General features: G+C 34.6%; 5 protein-coding genes across 5 annotated transcripts; all 5 read left to right on the top strand.

The window, feature by feature from the left end:
* LOC134334585 (olfactory receptor 52Z1P-like) lies at positions 1-936 on the top strand. The gene has a single exon (XM_063016968.1). The coding sequence runs from the start codon at positions 1-3 to the stop codon at positions 934-936; it is 936 nt and encodes a 311-aa protein (XP_062873038.1).
* Positions 937-1,412: 476 nt separating this feature from the next.
* Positions 1,413-1,934, top strand: LOC134334586 (olfactory receptor 52A5-like; the record flags this gene model as incomplete). The annotated part of the gene is made up of 1 exon (XM_063016969.1): positions 1,413-1,934. A coding segment is annotated over one exon (522 nt), but the record flags the coding sequence as incomplete, so codon positions are not given.
* A 2,071-nt stretch (positions 1,935-4,005) lies between these two features.
* On the top strand, positions 4,006-4,941 carry LOC134334691 (olfactory receptor 52Z1P-like). Its single transcript, XM_063017115.1, has one exon. It carries the CDS (start codon positions 4,006-4,008, stop codon positions 4,939-4,941), a length of 936 nt encoding a protein of 311 aa, XP_062873185.1.
* A 4,670-nt stretch (positions 4,942-9,611) lies between these two features.
* Positions 9,612-10,550, top strand: LOC134334827 (putative gustatory receptor clone PTE01). Its single transcript, XM_063017297.1, has one exon. The coding sequence runs from the start codon at positions 9,612-9,614 to the stop codon at positions 10,548-10,550; it is 939 nt and encodes a 312-aa protein (XP_062873367.1).
* Positions 10,551-14,519: 3,969 nt separating this feature from the next.
* On the top strand, positions 14,520-15,464 carry LOC134334828 (olfactory receptor 52J3-like). The gene has a single exon (XM_063017298.1). The coding sequence runs from the start codon at positions 14,520-14,522 to the stop codon at positions 15,462-15,464; it is 945 nt and encodes a 314-aa protein (XP_062873368.1).
* Positions 15,465-16,458: the final 994 nt, after the last annotated feature.

Raw genomic sequence — 16,458 nt, forward strand, 5'->3', positions numbered from 1 at the left:
ATGGATTCTAACGTGTCCACATACGCAACCCTACTGAGTATAGAACCATTGGATTTATTACCAGCTAGCATTTTACCCGTGTTTATATTTGGAACCCTTACCTACTGTGCTATTTTGTGTTTTAATATAACACTACTGCTAACAATAGCTCTTAACCGAAAGCTCTACAAGCCGATGTACATGCTGTTGTTTAACCTGCCAATCAATGACATGATCGGCGCCTCGGCTTTGTTTCCACAGTTAATGTCTAGTATATTAGCACAGAATAGAACCATCACCTACTCGGCATGTTTCGTACAAGCCTTCATGACACACGTGTACGGTGCCGGGTCACTCCTTATTCTGACTGCTATGGCTTATGACAGATATGTCGCCATTTGTTACCCACTGAAATATCACACCCTGATGTCCCCAAATAATCTGATGAGAATAATAATCTCACTTTGGACTCTTGATTTTTCTATGATCGGTACACTGGTTGCTTTAAACTACCGTAAAGAGATTTGCAGCACAAAAATAGTGGACACTTTTTGTAATAATCCAAGTATAATGAAGCTTGTATGTGGGGACATCAGGATAAATAACTACTATGGACTGTTTGTATTATTTTTCTACCAGGGTCTGTCTCTTCTTATAGTGATCTTCACATACGTTCAAATCCTAATCACATGTGTTTTAAAGAGACAATCTGACACCAAAAGCAAGGCGCTTCAGACCTGTGGTACACATCTGGTTGTTTTTTTTTGTTTCGAATTCAATGCACTCATTGCACAAATGGCACACAGGTTTGATAACGCATCCCAACATTTGAGAAGAGCACTCGGTGTTTCTGTGATGATATTTCCTCCTTTTCTCAACCCTTTAGTTTATGGATTAAAAACAAAAGAGATCAGACAAACCATGTTTGTCTTCTTTCATAGAAAGATTTCTCCATGATGTTTACTGTATCGTCTACACCTGAGAAAGGCGTACCAACTGTACGATCTGTGAAATAATTTAGTAGCATTTTACTTTCTTACTTGAGACGAAATACTGTGTATAGGTTTGTCTTCATTAAGTATGTTGGAAATCTGTTTTATAAATACAATCTAGCTAGTAAATAATCTGTTTACCCTTATTTTTTATAATAAGCATTGAAATACTAAAAATCACATGTGGAACACATTCATTTATTCTAACATATATGTTCTTATATAATACTTTATTAGAAGTACCTGGCAGCCTAATTTACACTCACCTGTATTTTTAAAACCTTTCTTTCTGCTCATGTTCAGTATGTTAATGCATGCATTATGGTTTGTGTGATAAGGGAAATGATTTTATGCTTGTGTTACTTCAGTAAGCAAGTGACTATATTATTTAAAGAATGAATTAAATATTGATATAAATATTGACACCCTGATGTCCCAAATAATCTGATGAAAAAAGTCATTTCTGTATGGACACTAGACTTAACTATGATTGGTTTATTACTTGCTTTAAACTACCGTAAGGAGATTTGCAGCACAAAAATAGTGGACACTTTTTGTAATAATCCGAATTTAACGAAGCTCATATGTGGGGACGTCAGGATAAATAACTACTATGGCCTGTTCATAACGATTTTCTTACAGGGTCTGTCTCTGCTCATAGTGTTCTTCACATACATTCAAATCCTAATCACATGTGTTTTTAAAAGACAGTCTGATGCCAAAAGCAAGGCGCTTCAGACCTGTGGTACACATCTGGTTGTTTTTCTATGTGTTGAATTTAATGCACTCTTTTCACTAATGGCACACAGGTTTGATAATGTATCGCAACATTTGAGAAGAGCACTTGGTGTTTCTGTGATGGTATTTCCTCCTTTTCTCAACCCTTTAATATATGGATTAAAAACAAAAGAGATCAGACAGAACATTATCTTATTTTTTTATAAAAAGATTTCTCCAACATAATAATAAAAAGTCGCATTAGGAATAATGATACTACTGTCACCTGCAGCAGCACATGAGTCTGTCTACATACTATTTTAATTCCAGTCTTAGAGTTTAAGAAGGATTTTTTTTTTAAGTGATTATTTTATTGTTGTTATTGCTGCAGAATATTAAATTACAAACAGGATCATTTCTACATATACTGTATATTCCTTAGTAAAATAATTAGGGGGACCTCATTTACAAAATGTTTATATAATCAGAATCAATCCTTTATGTTCTAATGTCCTATTTTTCTTATCCTACTTTAAATAAAGCACACATGTATTTTAAACTATGTTCTCCATTCTCATGTTGTTAGTGCATGCATTAGTTTTTACTTATGATAATAAGGGTGTTCAAGTCAAGTGTTACAAAAGTGATTGATATTATTCAGGAAAATTGCTCGATTAATGATAATGATTATTATTCTTATTCTTATTATTCTTATTCTTATTCTTATTATTTTTTTATTATTATTATTATTATTATGCCTTTTGGTAATGTAATAAAAAGTGAATAATATAAAGCAGAAAAGTTGTGGCTTCATATTTTTCCTAGTTAAAATAGGTCATTAGTAAACTATTGAATATATACATAAATAAATAAATGAGAAAGCAAGTGATCTGTTATGACAAACGTTTATTACAGTACTAATATTAAGTACATTATTAAATTAATAATACTAAAATGTGAAATGTAAAATACAACTTAAAAATAAAACTAATTATTTATTATCTGAGCTACCGAAGCACCTAGTTTAAGAACTTGTGAAAGTAAGTACTTGTACAAAAGCACAACAGTAGCAACTTGCTAGTGGTGGGACTCAGACTATCAACCTTCTGATCACTAGCTCATCTTTACCACTGAGCTACCACCACCCTGGTATGGCTTTATAAACTGTTTATTACTTTTGCTATGTTAGATTTTTACTTTAAATAAAAAATAGATAAAATATATGTGGATTGTGTGTGTGTGTGTGTGTGTGTGTTAGTTAACAGTGCACAGTCAGGCAGGCAGGCCTTACATCTCCATGTGCTTGGAGGCTGCTGCACAAGAAAGAGACCCCTACTTCTGGATTTTCTTTGTCCATGTGATGTACAACAAACATTAGTTAAGCTTTAAGGTGCCAATTTTAAAGCTGGATTTTGTATGGCGGCAGCCTCTAAGCGGAGGCTTCTAAGCCTGTGGCAATAAAAAGCTCACGTCACTGTGAAAAGTGACACCTGTGTTCAAACTTTCATTACATCTGACCATTCAGACGTACTGTATTTCCTTTTAGCAGATGGTGAAAGTTTGACAAGTAAAATATTGGACTAGGAATTAAATGGTGGGAAATTCGAATCTCAGCTCCAACACTTTGTCATTGTTGGGCCTCTGAGCAAGGCCCTTAACCCTCAATTTATTGGATTGTATTCAGTCAAATCATCTGCTAAATGTATATGTAAAAGTTGGCTTTGATTTTCAACCTTGACCGAGACCTCTGTTCCATGTACTTTAAATCGGGTGGAGTCAAACCACATTATAAGCATAGATATGTGACAAATCAAGTGTAATTACTAAGAAACAATTAAAAGTCCATGACACAAAGTATTTTTTTATTATGTAACAATGATGGAAACCCCACAATGAAATAATATGGAGGAACTTAAATTGAATGGATTTTTAACGTGTTTTAATTATTTAGTTCTAAGAAATAAACTGTACAGACACAACAACAAGGTGCAAAGTAAAACTTCTGGTATGAGGTTTCAAAACATCCCATAATACCCAATACACTGAGCACATGGGAATTTACTAAGACTGGCATCCAGCACTTTAAATACAGATGCCACGCTCATACCAGTTCATCTTCAGTACCAGTAGACATTTGAAAGTTAGATAGGCAGTCCTTGGTGCAGAATTTTTCAGTATAGTGGGGGCCTTTGGGTAAGTACTTCAGATTGTGTTAAACAAATTATTATTAATGGCAATGAGCAAATCTCACATAACATGTTTTATATTTTAGGTTTCTTCAAAGTGGAACAATACAGCAACTGGATTTAAAAAAACAATGGATTCTAACGTGTCCACATACGCAACCCTACTGAGTATAGAACCACTGGATTTATTACCAGCTAGCATTTTACCCGTGTTTATATTTGGAACCCTTACCTACTGTGCTATTTTGTGTTTTAATATAACACTACTGCTAACAATAGCTCTTAACCGAAAGCTCTACAAGCCGATGTACATGCTGTTGTTTAACCTGCCAATCAATGACATGATCGGCGCCTCGGCTTTGTTTCCACAGTTAATGTCTAGTATATTAGCACAGAATAGAACCATCACCTACTCGGCATGTTTCGTACAAGCCTTCATGGCACACGTGTACGGTGCCGGGTCACTCCTTATTCTGACTGCTATGGCTTATGACAGATATGTCGCCATTTGTTACCCACTGAAATATCACACCCTGATGTCCCCAAATAATCTGATGAGAATAATAATCTCACTTTGGACTCTTGATTTTTCTATGATCGGTACACTGGTTGCTTTAAACTACCGTAAGGAGATTTGCAGCACAAAAATAGTGGACACTTTTTGTAATAATCCAAGTATAATGAAGCTTGTATGTGGGGACATCAGGATAAATAACTACTATGGACTGTTTGTATTATTTTTCTACCAGGGTCTGTCTCTTCTTATAGTGATCTTCACATACGTTCAAATCCTAATCACATGTGTTTTAAAGAGACAATCTGACACCAAAAGCAAGGCGCTTCAGACCTGTGGTACACATCTGGTTGTTTTTCTATGTGTTGAATTTAATGCACTCTTTTCACTAATGGCACACAGGTTTGATAATGTATCGCAACATTTGAGAAGAGCACTCGGTGTTTCTGTGATGATATTTCCTCCTTTTCTCAACCCTTTAGTTTATGGATTAAAAACAAAAGAGATCAGACAAAACATGTTTGTCTTCTTTCATAGAAAGATTTCTCCATGATGTTTACTGTATCGTCTACACCTCAGAAAGGCGTACCAACTGTACGATCTGTGTAATATCTTAGTAGCATTTTACTTTCTTAAATACTGTGTATAGGTTTGTCATGTTGGAAATCTGTTTTAAAAATAAAATCTAGCTAGTAAATAATCTGTTTACCCTTATTTTTTATAATAAGCATTGAAATACTAAAAATCACATGGGGAACACATTCATTTATTCTAACATATATGTTCTTATATAATGCTTTATTAGAAGTACCTGGCAGCCTAATTTACACTCACCTGTATTTTTAAAACCTTTCTTTCTGCTCATGTTCAGTATGTTAATGCATGCATTATGGTTTGTGTGATCAGAAGATGAATTCATGCTTGTGTTACTGGAGTATCTTACTTCATTCACTATAAAAAAGTTCATCTATATTTAAATTAAGCATTTTAGTATTATAAGGACAGTGGGAGGCACGGTGGCTTAGTGGGTAGCACTGTCGCCTCACAGCAAGAAGGTCCTGGGTTCGATCCCCAGGTGGGGCGGTCCTTTTTGTGCGGAGTTTGCACGTTCTCCCCGTGTCCGCGTGGGTTGCCTCCGGGTGCTTCGGTTTCCTCCCACATTCCAAAAACATGCCACCAGGCTAATTGGAAACACTGAATTGTCCTATAGATACCTGGCCGCTAGATGCACAAACCAGTGCATTGTAGTGCCGATCCCCAAGCCCGGATAAAATAGGGAAGGTTGTGTCAGGAAGGGCATCCGACGTAAAAATTGTGCCAAATCAATGCGCGGACCGTGATCCGCCGAGAGCCGACCCCGTAACTGAATGGGACAAAGGCAGAGGAAAATAAGTATTATAAGGACAGTACAAGAAGTCTTTTGTTAATTAATTTTTATGTGTAATAATAAATAATCAATCAAGCAAGCTGGCTTTGAAAAGTTACTATTTCATGATAGTAAAAAAAAAACTAAAAGAAAATTAATAAAATACTAGTGAGACAATTTAAACTGTTAAATGAGCAGGTAAATTGTTGTTTCAGGCAACTTGTGGAAAATTGATAATACTGATGTGCATGATAACCCTACAATTAAATTGTATTTTAAGTGTCAATAACCATTAAAAATGCATTGGGACTATAAATAGGTTTAAAGATTAGTTAAAAAAAAAAAAAAACACTATGTTTGAGTGGAAAATGACTTAATAGTAGTGAAATTATCTGTTAATGCAGTAAAAAAAAATTATTTTACAAGAAACCCTCAAAATAAGTTGGCTGCTGTCAATAAATAAAAACGCTTTGATACGTGTTTAAAGGTTTAAAATAAGTGATAATTGGTAATAATAAATAAAAACTTTTGCACAGTGAAAGAACTTAAAGCAGTAAAACAAGAAAATGAATCATTACATAGGAATAATATTAGTAGTACTTAACCTATAATTAATTTAAGACTAGTCCTTAATCCCAGAACATACATGTTAATACAGGAAAACACAACCTGCTGACAATTCAAACAGACGTGATACTATCCTGTATGTATTCTGGTGGAGCTGAATGACAGGGCTGTGCCAGGCTGATGTGTTGATATGTGGTATAAAAGGTGAGTAAAACTGTCATAACACTGCCATCTACACCAGCTTTCAACGACTGTGAGGGTTAAGAACATGTCAAAGTAGATATAAAATACATTTTGCTGAGATTTAAAGACAGGAAGTAGTCTTTTTGTGAGAGCATGTTTTTAATCCATGGGCCTTGCCCAAATGCATAACAGTGACAATTTGGTAGTCAAGGGGATTAGACCAACTTTCTGTCCTTTAATTAAAAGATTTGGATTTTTGTTGTTGGCATTTTTTAAAGCAGACCATTCAAAAATACTTATTTTTAGCTGAAGTTGACAGTATGGCGGTGGTAGCTCAGTGGTTATGTTACTGGGCTCATAATCAATTACTTCTTACCACCACCAACCTGCCTCTGTTGAACCCCGGAGCAAAACCTTAATCCACAATTGCATGAATTGTATTTAGACACAATCATAATTCTCTTTGGATAAGAGCCGGTGAGAATGTAGTCTGGCTTTTCTTTTCAACCTTGACATAGTAACCTTTGTTCATGTTCCTTTTTAATGGGAGGAGTCAAACTACTATATGGGCACAGAGAAGACACAGATCAGTCATAATCACTAACAATTAAATAAAAGGCCAACTTAAATAACAGTGTAGAATTTTTTATTTCACCAAATTATTTTTCTTTTTTTGGCTGCTCATGTATTAACAGGTTGCCACAGTGGATCTGGTCCGCACACCGGATTTGGCACAGTTTTTTATCCAGGATGCCCTTTCTGACGTAACCCTCCCAAATCTCATCAGTAGTGGGCTAGCGTACTTTTACCTCTATGCCACCCAAGAACCTTATAATTCTACTTCACAATTGTATTAATCGTAATTGCTGTATGGATATTTTAACCCAGCAAATCGTGTAATAATTTCAGAGAATCCACAATAATTGTATAAAAGAAATTAAATTTGTCATTATTAAATTAATTTTAAGCATTTACTTTCTAAAAAAATGAAATAAACCATAATCATTGTAATCTCAGTGGTGCTTTTGGATTGCTGGGTGTCTACACTGATTGGCTATGTCTTTGGCTATAACCCTGTGATTAATTGACACCCTGTCCCTGACCAGGATTAAGCAGTTAATTGTAATGACATATGTATAATTTTGACCCATCTTATTCTGACATTTGTTACCTTTTGGAATATAACCCCCTGGTGTCCCAAATAAGTTGTTGTGAACACTAGATTTCACTATAATCAGTAAATTACTTGCTCTAAGCCATAATAAAGAAATTTGCAGCTCAAAATAATGAATGCTTTACGAATAATTTAGGTTTGATGGAACTTGTATATGGAAATATCTGGTTAAATAAAACTACTATGGAACAAACTACTGTTTGTAAATGTAATATTTGATTACTGTTGAGATACAAAATCATTATTAATCACATAATAATAATAACAGAAAAATATTTTATTTTAGGGAAACTTAAAAAAAATAGAAATATTTCTAAATATTTGGTGCATCTAAAATCAAGTAAGCACATTTGTGTAATTGATAATGTCAGCTTTACAGACAAGGACAGATTTCCAGATTCCTAATGTATTTATGAAAGAACTTAGATTTATAATGTATTTAATAGCTCAGGAAATAAGCAGCTGGAATTCCCAGGACTGGCATAACATATATGCCTCCTACAAGTGGACGTAAACAAGTGGCTTTTACCTCAATTTACAGACACAACAACATCACACTGAGCTAAGCTGCATAGTACAGTACGTATTTTATTTATAGCACCACTGCTCTGAACCAAAAACTTTACAAATCGTTGTACAAGCTGCTGTTCAACCTTCCAATCAATGACATGCATCTTAAAATGCCAAAAGCAGGGCCATTCAGACCTGCGGTACACATCTGCTTGTTTTTTGTACGTCTTAAGTTCAGTGCACTCCTTGCACAAATGGCACGAAGGTCTGATAATGCCTCAGAAACACTTAAGAAGGGATTTTGCTGTTTCTCTGATCATATTTTCTCCTTTCCTCAATACAAAGCTGTAATTGCAGTATTCAGATATGTTTAAAATACTTCCCCAGCTACTATATTGATATTCCACTCACTTGCTGTGGGTAATGTTATGATCTGTCAGTGTTTGATCAGTTGTTAGAATGGCAGTGAATGGCCAACTCTACGTACATTTCTTTATTATCAGTACCTGAAATCATTTACTAAAGAATCAGATTGGATGCTGAATTGTATGTTTTACTTCTAGTATTGGGACACCCACCAGTGCAGACCAGCTTCTGCTGGTCGTACCAAAATCTAGGTTGAAGAATATCGTGATCGTGCTTTTTCTATTATTGCCCTCAAACTTTGGAATGAGCTCCATATGCATGTTAAGACAGCCCCTACACTGACTGTTTTTAAGTCTTGGTTAAAAACATATTTTTATATTTGGCTTTTAACACAGTATGAGAGTTGTGTAATTACTCGTGTTATGTGGGTTTTATTGTATACGGTTTATTATTTTAATTTTCATTGTCCTTTGTAATGTTTGTTTTTATATGTTTTATTGTAGATTGTACAGCACTTTGTTCAACTGCTGTTGTTTTAAATGTGCTTTATAAATAAATTGACAAATTGACATTGACCCACTTGTATTTTTAGGTGGAAAGTATTATTAGGCTTAATTAAAGAAAAAATGCAAAATTTTTTGACATCTTAGATCTCCCACGACATAAGGGTCTCTTACAAGAGTATGTGTGCTTCAGACCTTAATTATTTGTACACAACAACAAGGTCTAAGGTAAAACTTTTAGTATAAGGCTTCATTTATTTCTGATGAACATCCTATAGAACCTATCACACAGGGCACTTGTGAATTGAAGGGGGTTGGTGTCTGATGCCTTAAATATGGTATACATGCTAAGATAAATCTCAAACATTTCAGTCTTCAGAAAGAGAAGCTGTTTGACCTGTTTGACAATAACACTCAGCATATTGCAGACTTTTGGTAAGTAGTTTCACTTGTTTCAAATGCAGTTTATTAATACCTGAGTTTGTTGATTTATCTGTCTTTTTTTATATTGTAGGTTCGTTTCAACTCGAATAATAAAACAGGTGAATTAAAAAATGGAGTCTAACGTGTCCATATACACAACCCTCCTGACTATGGAATCACTGGACTTATTACCAGAAAACATTTTACCAGTATTTGTTTTTGTTACCCTTACCTACTGTGCCATTTTGTTTTTCAATATAACACTAATGGTTTCAGTTGCTCTTAACCAAAAACTTTACAAGCCTATGTACATTCTGTTGTTTAACATGCCGATTTTTGACATTATGGGCGCCTCTGCCTTGTTTCCACAGTTAATGTCTAGTATATTAGCACAGAATAGATCTATCACATACTCAGCATGTGCTGTACAAGCCTTCATGGTGCATACGTATGGTACTGGGGCTCTTCTTATTCTGACTGCTATGGCTTATGACAGATATGTCGCCATTTGTTACCCACTGAAATATCACACCCTGATGTCTCCAAATAAATTGTTAATAATAATAATTTTGGTATGGACACTAGCTTGTGCTTTTGTCGGTACACTGGTTGCTTTAAATCACCGTACAGAGATTTGTAGCACAAAAATTGTGGACACTTTTTGTAATAATCCGAGTTTAATGAAGCTAATTTGTGGGGACGTCAGGTTAAATAACTACATTGGACTGTTCCTGACTATTGTCGTTCAGGGTCTGTCTCTGCTCATAGTGTTCTTCACATACATTCAAATCTTAATCACATGTGTTCTGAAAAGACATTCTGAAGCCAAAAGCAAGGCGCTTCAGACCTGTGGTACACATCTGGTTGTTTTATTATTTTTTGAGTTTAATTCAGTATTTGCAATTACGGCACACAGGTTTGATAGCATATCGCAACATTTGAGGAAAGCACTTGGTGTTTCTGTGATGATATTTCCTCCTTTTCTCAACCCTTTAATATATGGATTAAAAACTAAGGAACTTAGACAGAGCATTGTTCTAATTTTACATAAAAAGATTTCTCCAAAATAGACTGTTTGCTATTATGATTTTTAATGTTAATCACACTTAAATTAATGGTGTTTAGTAAAAGAGTGACAGCATTAAAGATATAACAAAGAAGCAAACACATGAAAAAATAACAAATACTCCTTGTTATAAATTATGATAATAAAACTGTGACGGAAAACCAAAATATTGTCAAGAGCTTAAAGGCTGCTGCGTGAAATCTCATCCAAAGATTGTTGCTGATCACATGGAAAAAGAAACATAAGGGTTTTTTTTTTTATAGACATTATGTTAAGTATGTTATTATTCACTTACATGGTAATCATGATGTTTTTTATATGTAATGTTAAGTATATTATTATTTACTTAAATGGTAATCATGTTTTTTTTATATTTTTAGTATATTATTATTATTTACTTACATGGTAATCATGAAGTTTTTTTTATATGTAATGTTAAGTATATTATTATTTACTTAATTGATAATCATAATGTTTTTTATATATAATGTTAAGTATATTATTATTCACTTACATGTTAATCATGAAGTTTTTTATATGTAATGTTAAGCATATTATTATTCACTTACATGTTAATCATGAGGTTTTTTATATGTAATGTTAAGTATATTATTATTCACTTACATGTTAATCATGAGGTTTTTTATATGTAATGTTAGGTATATTATGGTAATCATGATGTTTTTTATATGTAATGTTAAGTATATTATTATTCACTTAAATGGTAATCATGATGTTTTTTATATGTTAAGTATATTATTATTATTCACTTACATGGTAATCATGAGGTTTTTATATGTAATGTTAAATATATTATTATTTACTTTACATGGTAATCAATAAGCTCATGCTGAAACAGTGGTGAACAGTGTTGCTTCAACTTCCAAAAAGTTCTGATTTGTTGTTGTTTTTTCAGTCAATCCAAATCATAAATAAGTAATACGAACGCCATGCCACAAATTTAAACCACATTAAACTTTCTACATCACTAAATTAATAAGCTAAATTGTATGACATATTTTTGACTCAGCATACTATTGGGTACAAGTACGAACCCCATTTAGAGAAAAGTGCAATAAAAAAGAACAAAATCTGTGGTTTGTTAATGTGTTGAACTGGCAAAAATGTTACTGATGTAGTTGACCAACTTGATTGAATTTTATAAATATAATCAAATTTTGAATGTGATGCCTGCAACACACTTGCAGGATGTTAAAGTTACACTGTTTTGATACGACCCACAATTAGCAGATGAATGGATAATATATCTATCTATAACAGGTGAGGGTGTCATGTTTGAGTACAAAAGTAATACAAAAGTAGGATCCACTAGGAGCCATGAAAAGTTAAAAGCAGAATGTAAGTATCAGAAAATAGATCTTTAAATCTTTTCAAATGCACCCCTGTCTACTTCAAACTTACAAAACATTACTTTTTTTTCTCAATAGCCTTTAAAACCAGTCAACAATTATAACAATTCCTTACTTACAGTGGTGTTCAAAATAATAGCAGTCCAACACCATTGACCTGATAAATCACTGTTTTTAGTAGAAATGCTATTTCTACATAGCAAAAATTTTACTTGAAAGTGTAGTAGAGTAATGAAAACAAAACAAACCCAACAATTAAAACATGCATGCCGCTCATTCTGAGTAATTGAAGCATTGATTGAAAGGGGGTTGTTCAAAATAATAGCAGCGAGAATTTCAATTGGTGAAGCCATTCATTCTGCAGAAGAACGGGTGTCAATTTTGGCCCTTATTTAAGGTAGGAGGGGGCAAATGTTGCACAGGTTGGTCATAGCACATTTCCTTTTGAAGTACTGGGTAAAATGGGTTGTTCCAGACATTGTTCTGATGAACAGCGTACTTTGATTAAAAAGTTGATTTTAGAGGGAAAAAACATACAGAGAAGTGCAGCAAATTATAGCCTGCTCAGCTAAAATTATCTCAAATGCCTTGAAGTGACAACCAAAACCTGAAAGACGCGGAAGGAAGCGTGGAACTACTGTTCAATTGGATCGAAGAATTGCCAAAATGGCAAAGGTTCAGCCAATGATCACCTCCAGAAAGATCAAGGAACATGTGAAGTTACCAGTGAGTACAGAAGATGATTAAGTGAAGCCAATTTACCAGCAAGAACTCCTTGCAAAGTCCCGTTGTTAAGAAAAAGACATGACCTGAATGGGTTCACATTTGCCAAGGAACACATTAACTGGTCCAAAGAGAAACGGCTCAACATTTTGTGGACTGGTGAAAGCAAAATTGTATTTTTTTGGTCTAGTGGCCGTAGACAGTATGTCAGATGACCCTCGAGCACTGAAATCAAGCCAAAGTTCACTGTGAAGACAGTAAAGCATGGTGGTACAAAATTATGATATGGGGATGTTTCTCATACCATGGTGTTACGCCAAGTTATCACATACGAGGGATCATGGATCAGTTTAAATATATCAGAATACTTGAGGAGATCATGTTGCCCTATGTCGAAGAAGAAATGTGCTTAAAATGGGTGTTTTAACATGACAATGACCCAAAACATCTTGGTTACAGACAAACAAGATTGAGGTAATAGAGTGACCAGCCCAATCCCCTGACCTCAATCCCATAGAGAACTTGTGTTCTGATATCTGAAATGCGTTCTTTTGAGGCAAAACCCAAAATTGCAGAAGAACTGTGGAATGTAGTGTAATCATCCTGGACTGGAATACCTGTTCAGAGGTGCCAGAAGTTGGTCGACTCCATGCAACACAGATCTCAGAAACAATTGTAATGCCACTAAATATTAGTTCAGTAATTTAAACTAAAGTGAAACCTCAAACATTTTTAGTTTATAGATACATTTTTTGAGAAAAATGCTGGCACTGCTATTTTTTTGAACAGCCTAATATTCATTTTTCTTAATTTTCTGTAAAGGATGAACACAAACTGGCTAAATTTTGTTAATGTTTTGATTTAGAATTGAAAGTGTAGTATTTTCAGTGCATTTGCATTCATGGAAATAAAAGTTATTATAATGATTTTGTGCTTTATTCACTTTTTTAAAATCACTGCTATTTTTTTTAACACTACTGTACGAACACAATTTATTAAGCACTGACAGTGTTTTGTAACATGATTATTGGTACTGTGTAATGTAAGGCCAACATAATGTTACATTAACATCACTAGAGGTTAGAACAACATACTGAACAGAACCATTTGTTTCTCCCCACTTTTTAATTTATCATTTTATTATCAACAAATGCTTTACCCTAGTCAGGGCTGATGCAGACCCGTTTACATTTACATTTACATTTTTGGCATTAAGCAGACGCTTTTATCCAAAGTGACTTACATTACAGTTACAGTATACAGTCTGAGCAATTAAGGGTTAAGAGCCTTGCTCAAGAGCCCAACAGCAGCATCTGGACTCAATGCAGAAATACCCTGGAAAGGACTCCAATCCATCGCAGGGCTTCAGCTTGGCTGAGGCAGAAATGGTTCCTGCACATTAACATTTAATTTCACTGTATTCAGGCAGTATTAATCTTCTTCTTTTCCTTGGCCTTTTATTTTAAGGCATAAATACTGCTAATAAACCCGCCAGATTCAATCCAAGATAGAACACAATGTTAGGCACAACAGTAGCCTATTAGACAACACGTGAAGAACATGCAAACTCCGCCCTGTCTGGGGATTAAACCCAGGAGTTTCTTGCTGTGAGGCGACAGTGCTGCCTACTAAGCCACCATGCCGCCCTACTACAATCTGATTGTGCTAATATTCTCAGGTGATGTGTGCGTCACTTTTTTGGTCTACAGAGAACATTCACTACATGTATATTATGTGCCAAATCGTATTGTTCTGTCCACACAACAGGAATATCTGTGACTTTTAGAAGGTAAGACTAAGTGAAGTAAATGAGGGATTATAAATTATTATATCAATACTGGTAATTAATAAGTGTTACATTTATTTCTTTCAGGTTTTGGATGGAGACACAGGTCACAAATAATACATTTAGTTTCAGCCTTCAAATTGGCAGATTTGATGTGCCTTCTGAAGCTGTATATCCTGTCTTTATTATTGGAGCTTTAATATATTTATTTGCAGTGTTTTGCAATGTTACGATTCTTATTCTGATTGTGACCCAGCCGAGCCTTCATAAGCCGATGTTTTACATTATGTTCAGCCTCCCTCTGTCAGACCTAATAGGAATAACTGTTGCTTTTCCCAGAGTTCTAGTGGATATTATAACACAAATAAACACTGTCTATTACCCAACTTGTGTTTTGCAGGGATTTCTTCTTCATTTGTACGGAGGTAGTGTTCTTTTTAACTTGGCTGCTATGTCAGTTGATCGCTATGTAGCAATATGCAAGCCACTCAGATATCACTCTATAATGAACCCTCACACAGTCTGTGGTATCATATTTTTGGCTTGGGGTCTCGATGTTTCCCTGATTGTTATGTTGTTTGCACTTCAAGCCAGACTAACAAAGTGTAAAACATTTATTTTTAATGTGTATTGTGATAATATGTCTTTGGTCAAACTGTCTTGTAGTGATGACTTTGCTATAAGCAATATTTTTGGGTTATTTCTAACTGGATTCATGCAGGGCATTAGTGTCTGTGTTCAGTTATTCTCCTATGTACACATTTTTAAAACCTGCTTTTCCCATAAAGATGCTCGAATTAAAGCTATAAACACCTGCTTAGCACAGTTAATTACATTTTGTCTTTTTGAAATAGTTACTTCTGTTGCCATACTTTCATATCGTTTTCCAAATGTTTCGTTAAATACACTAAAAATATGTGGCTTGTTGATTTTTACAATCCTCCCAGTCTGTAACCCAATTATATATGGAATGAAAACAAAAGAAATTAGACAAGCCTTCATTATAGTTTTGAAAAAACACAAGGTCTCGGTTAAATAACTGTTACACAAAATATCACTATAATTATAATCTAAATAAAAGTTTACATCAATTGGCAATATTTGTTTTTATGTAATGAAAATATCTATCCATAGTGAACTGTATCAGGGTGCTCAAATGTATAATACACACAAACAAGAAGAATTGTCTTTACTCACATAAAATAAATTTAGCTCGTTTTCATCTGTCCTAAATGATTAATCTGTGATTAAACCCTAAGAGATTTTACACAGGTCTGCCATGCAATCTCTGTTGGGCCCTTTCAGCTCCAAGGATGTCATACAATCTGCAACCTGCACTCTGACCCCAGCTTCCAAACAAGCTGGGATTCTCTGAGAAAAAGGAATTGTATTGTACATGTATATCTGTATATATGACAAATAAATGCAGTCTATTTCTTCTCTAAATTGTAATATTGGGTCTGTGTCAAATTCTAATGGACTGCCTTGCCTGGGCAGATGCCTAAATAGAGAGGATTTTATGAAGAGAGAGGAGGACGTTGAACTTTAGAAAGTATATTATTGAATTGCTCTAGCTAGACAGCAATGTTCTGTCCCTGCTTGATTACTTACTGCTTGATGTGCTGCTTCTGTCCACCATATTCATTTATTTATTTGTGCAAAAAGTTGTGTCGCACTGAATGCTGCGATTGCCATCTTAGTAGGAGCATTTTAAGGTATCTAAGAATTGAGACAGGCTTCTTCTCAGGAGCGTGTAGGATGACATAAAATGCCGTCTCTGTAGAGAGCTCACTAAGTATTGAGACAGACCCACAGAGTATGTAATTCACCTGCTATTCAGAAGTAAAGAAACATTTAAAAGCCTTACATAAACATTTGCTTGCCTTGCCTAATTTAGTCACCCATGGCAGACGTCCCCTGGGTGGTTATAAAGTCAACTACAAGGTGCAACCATAATCATGAGGGAATGGACATTGGATAAAGGCCTTCAAGCAGGTGTCTAGGCATTTGTTATAAGCACTCAGAGAATGTTT

The sequence above is a fragment of the Trichomycterus rosablanca genome, chromosome 20 (genome assembly GCF_030014385.1).
Source record: "Trichomycterus rosablanca isolate fTriRos1 chromosome 20, fTriRos1.hap1, whole genome shotgun sequence".
Classification (NCBI taxonomy): domain Eukaryota; kingdom Metazoa; phylum Chordata; class Actinopteri; order Siluriformes; family Trichomycteridae; genus Trichomycterus; species Trichomycterus rosablanca.

What these genes read in the sequence shown, in the direction of transcription:
- LOC134334691 (XM_063017115.1), top strand. Translation starts at nt 4,006, where the DNA reads ATGGATTCTAACGTGTCCACATACGCAACCCTACTGAGTATAGAACCA.
- LOC134334585 (XM_063016968.1), top strand. Translation starts at nt 1, where the DNA reads ATGGATTCTAACGTGTCCACATACGCAACCCTACTGAGTATAGAACCA.
- LOC134334827 (XM_063017297.1), top strand. Translation starts at nt 9,612, where the DNA reads ATGGAGTCTAACGTGTCCATATACACAACCCTCCTGACTATGGAATCA.
- LOC134334828 (XM_063017298.1), top strand. Translation starts at nt 14,520, where the DNA reads ATGGAGACACAGGTCACAAATAATACATTTAGTTTCAGCCTTCAAATT.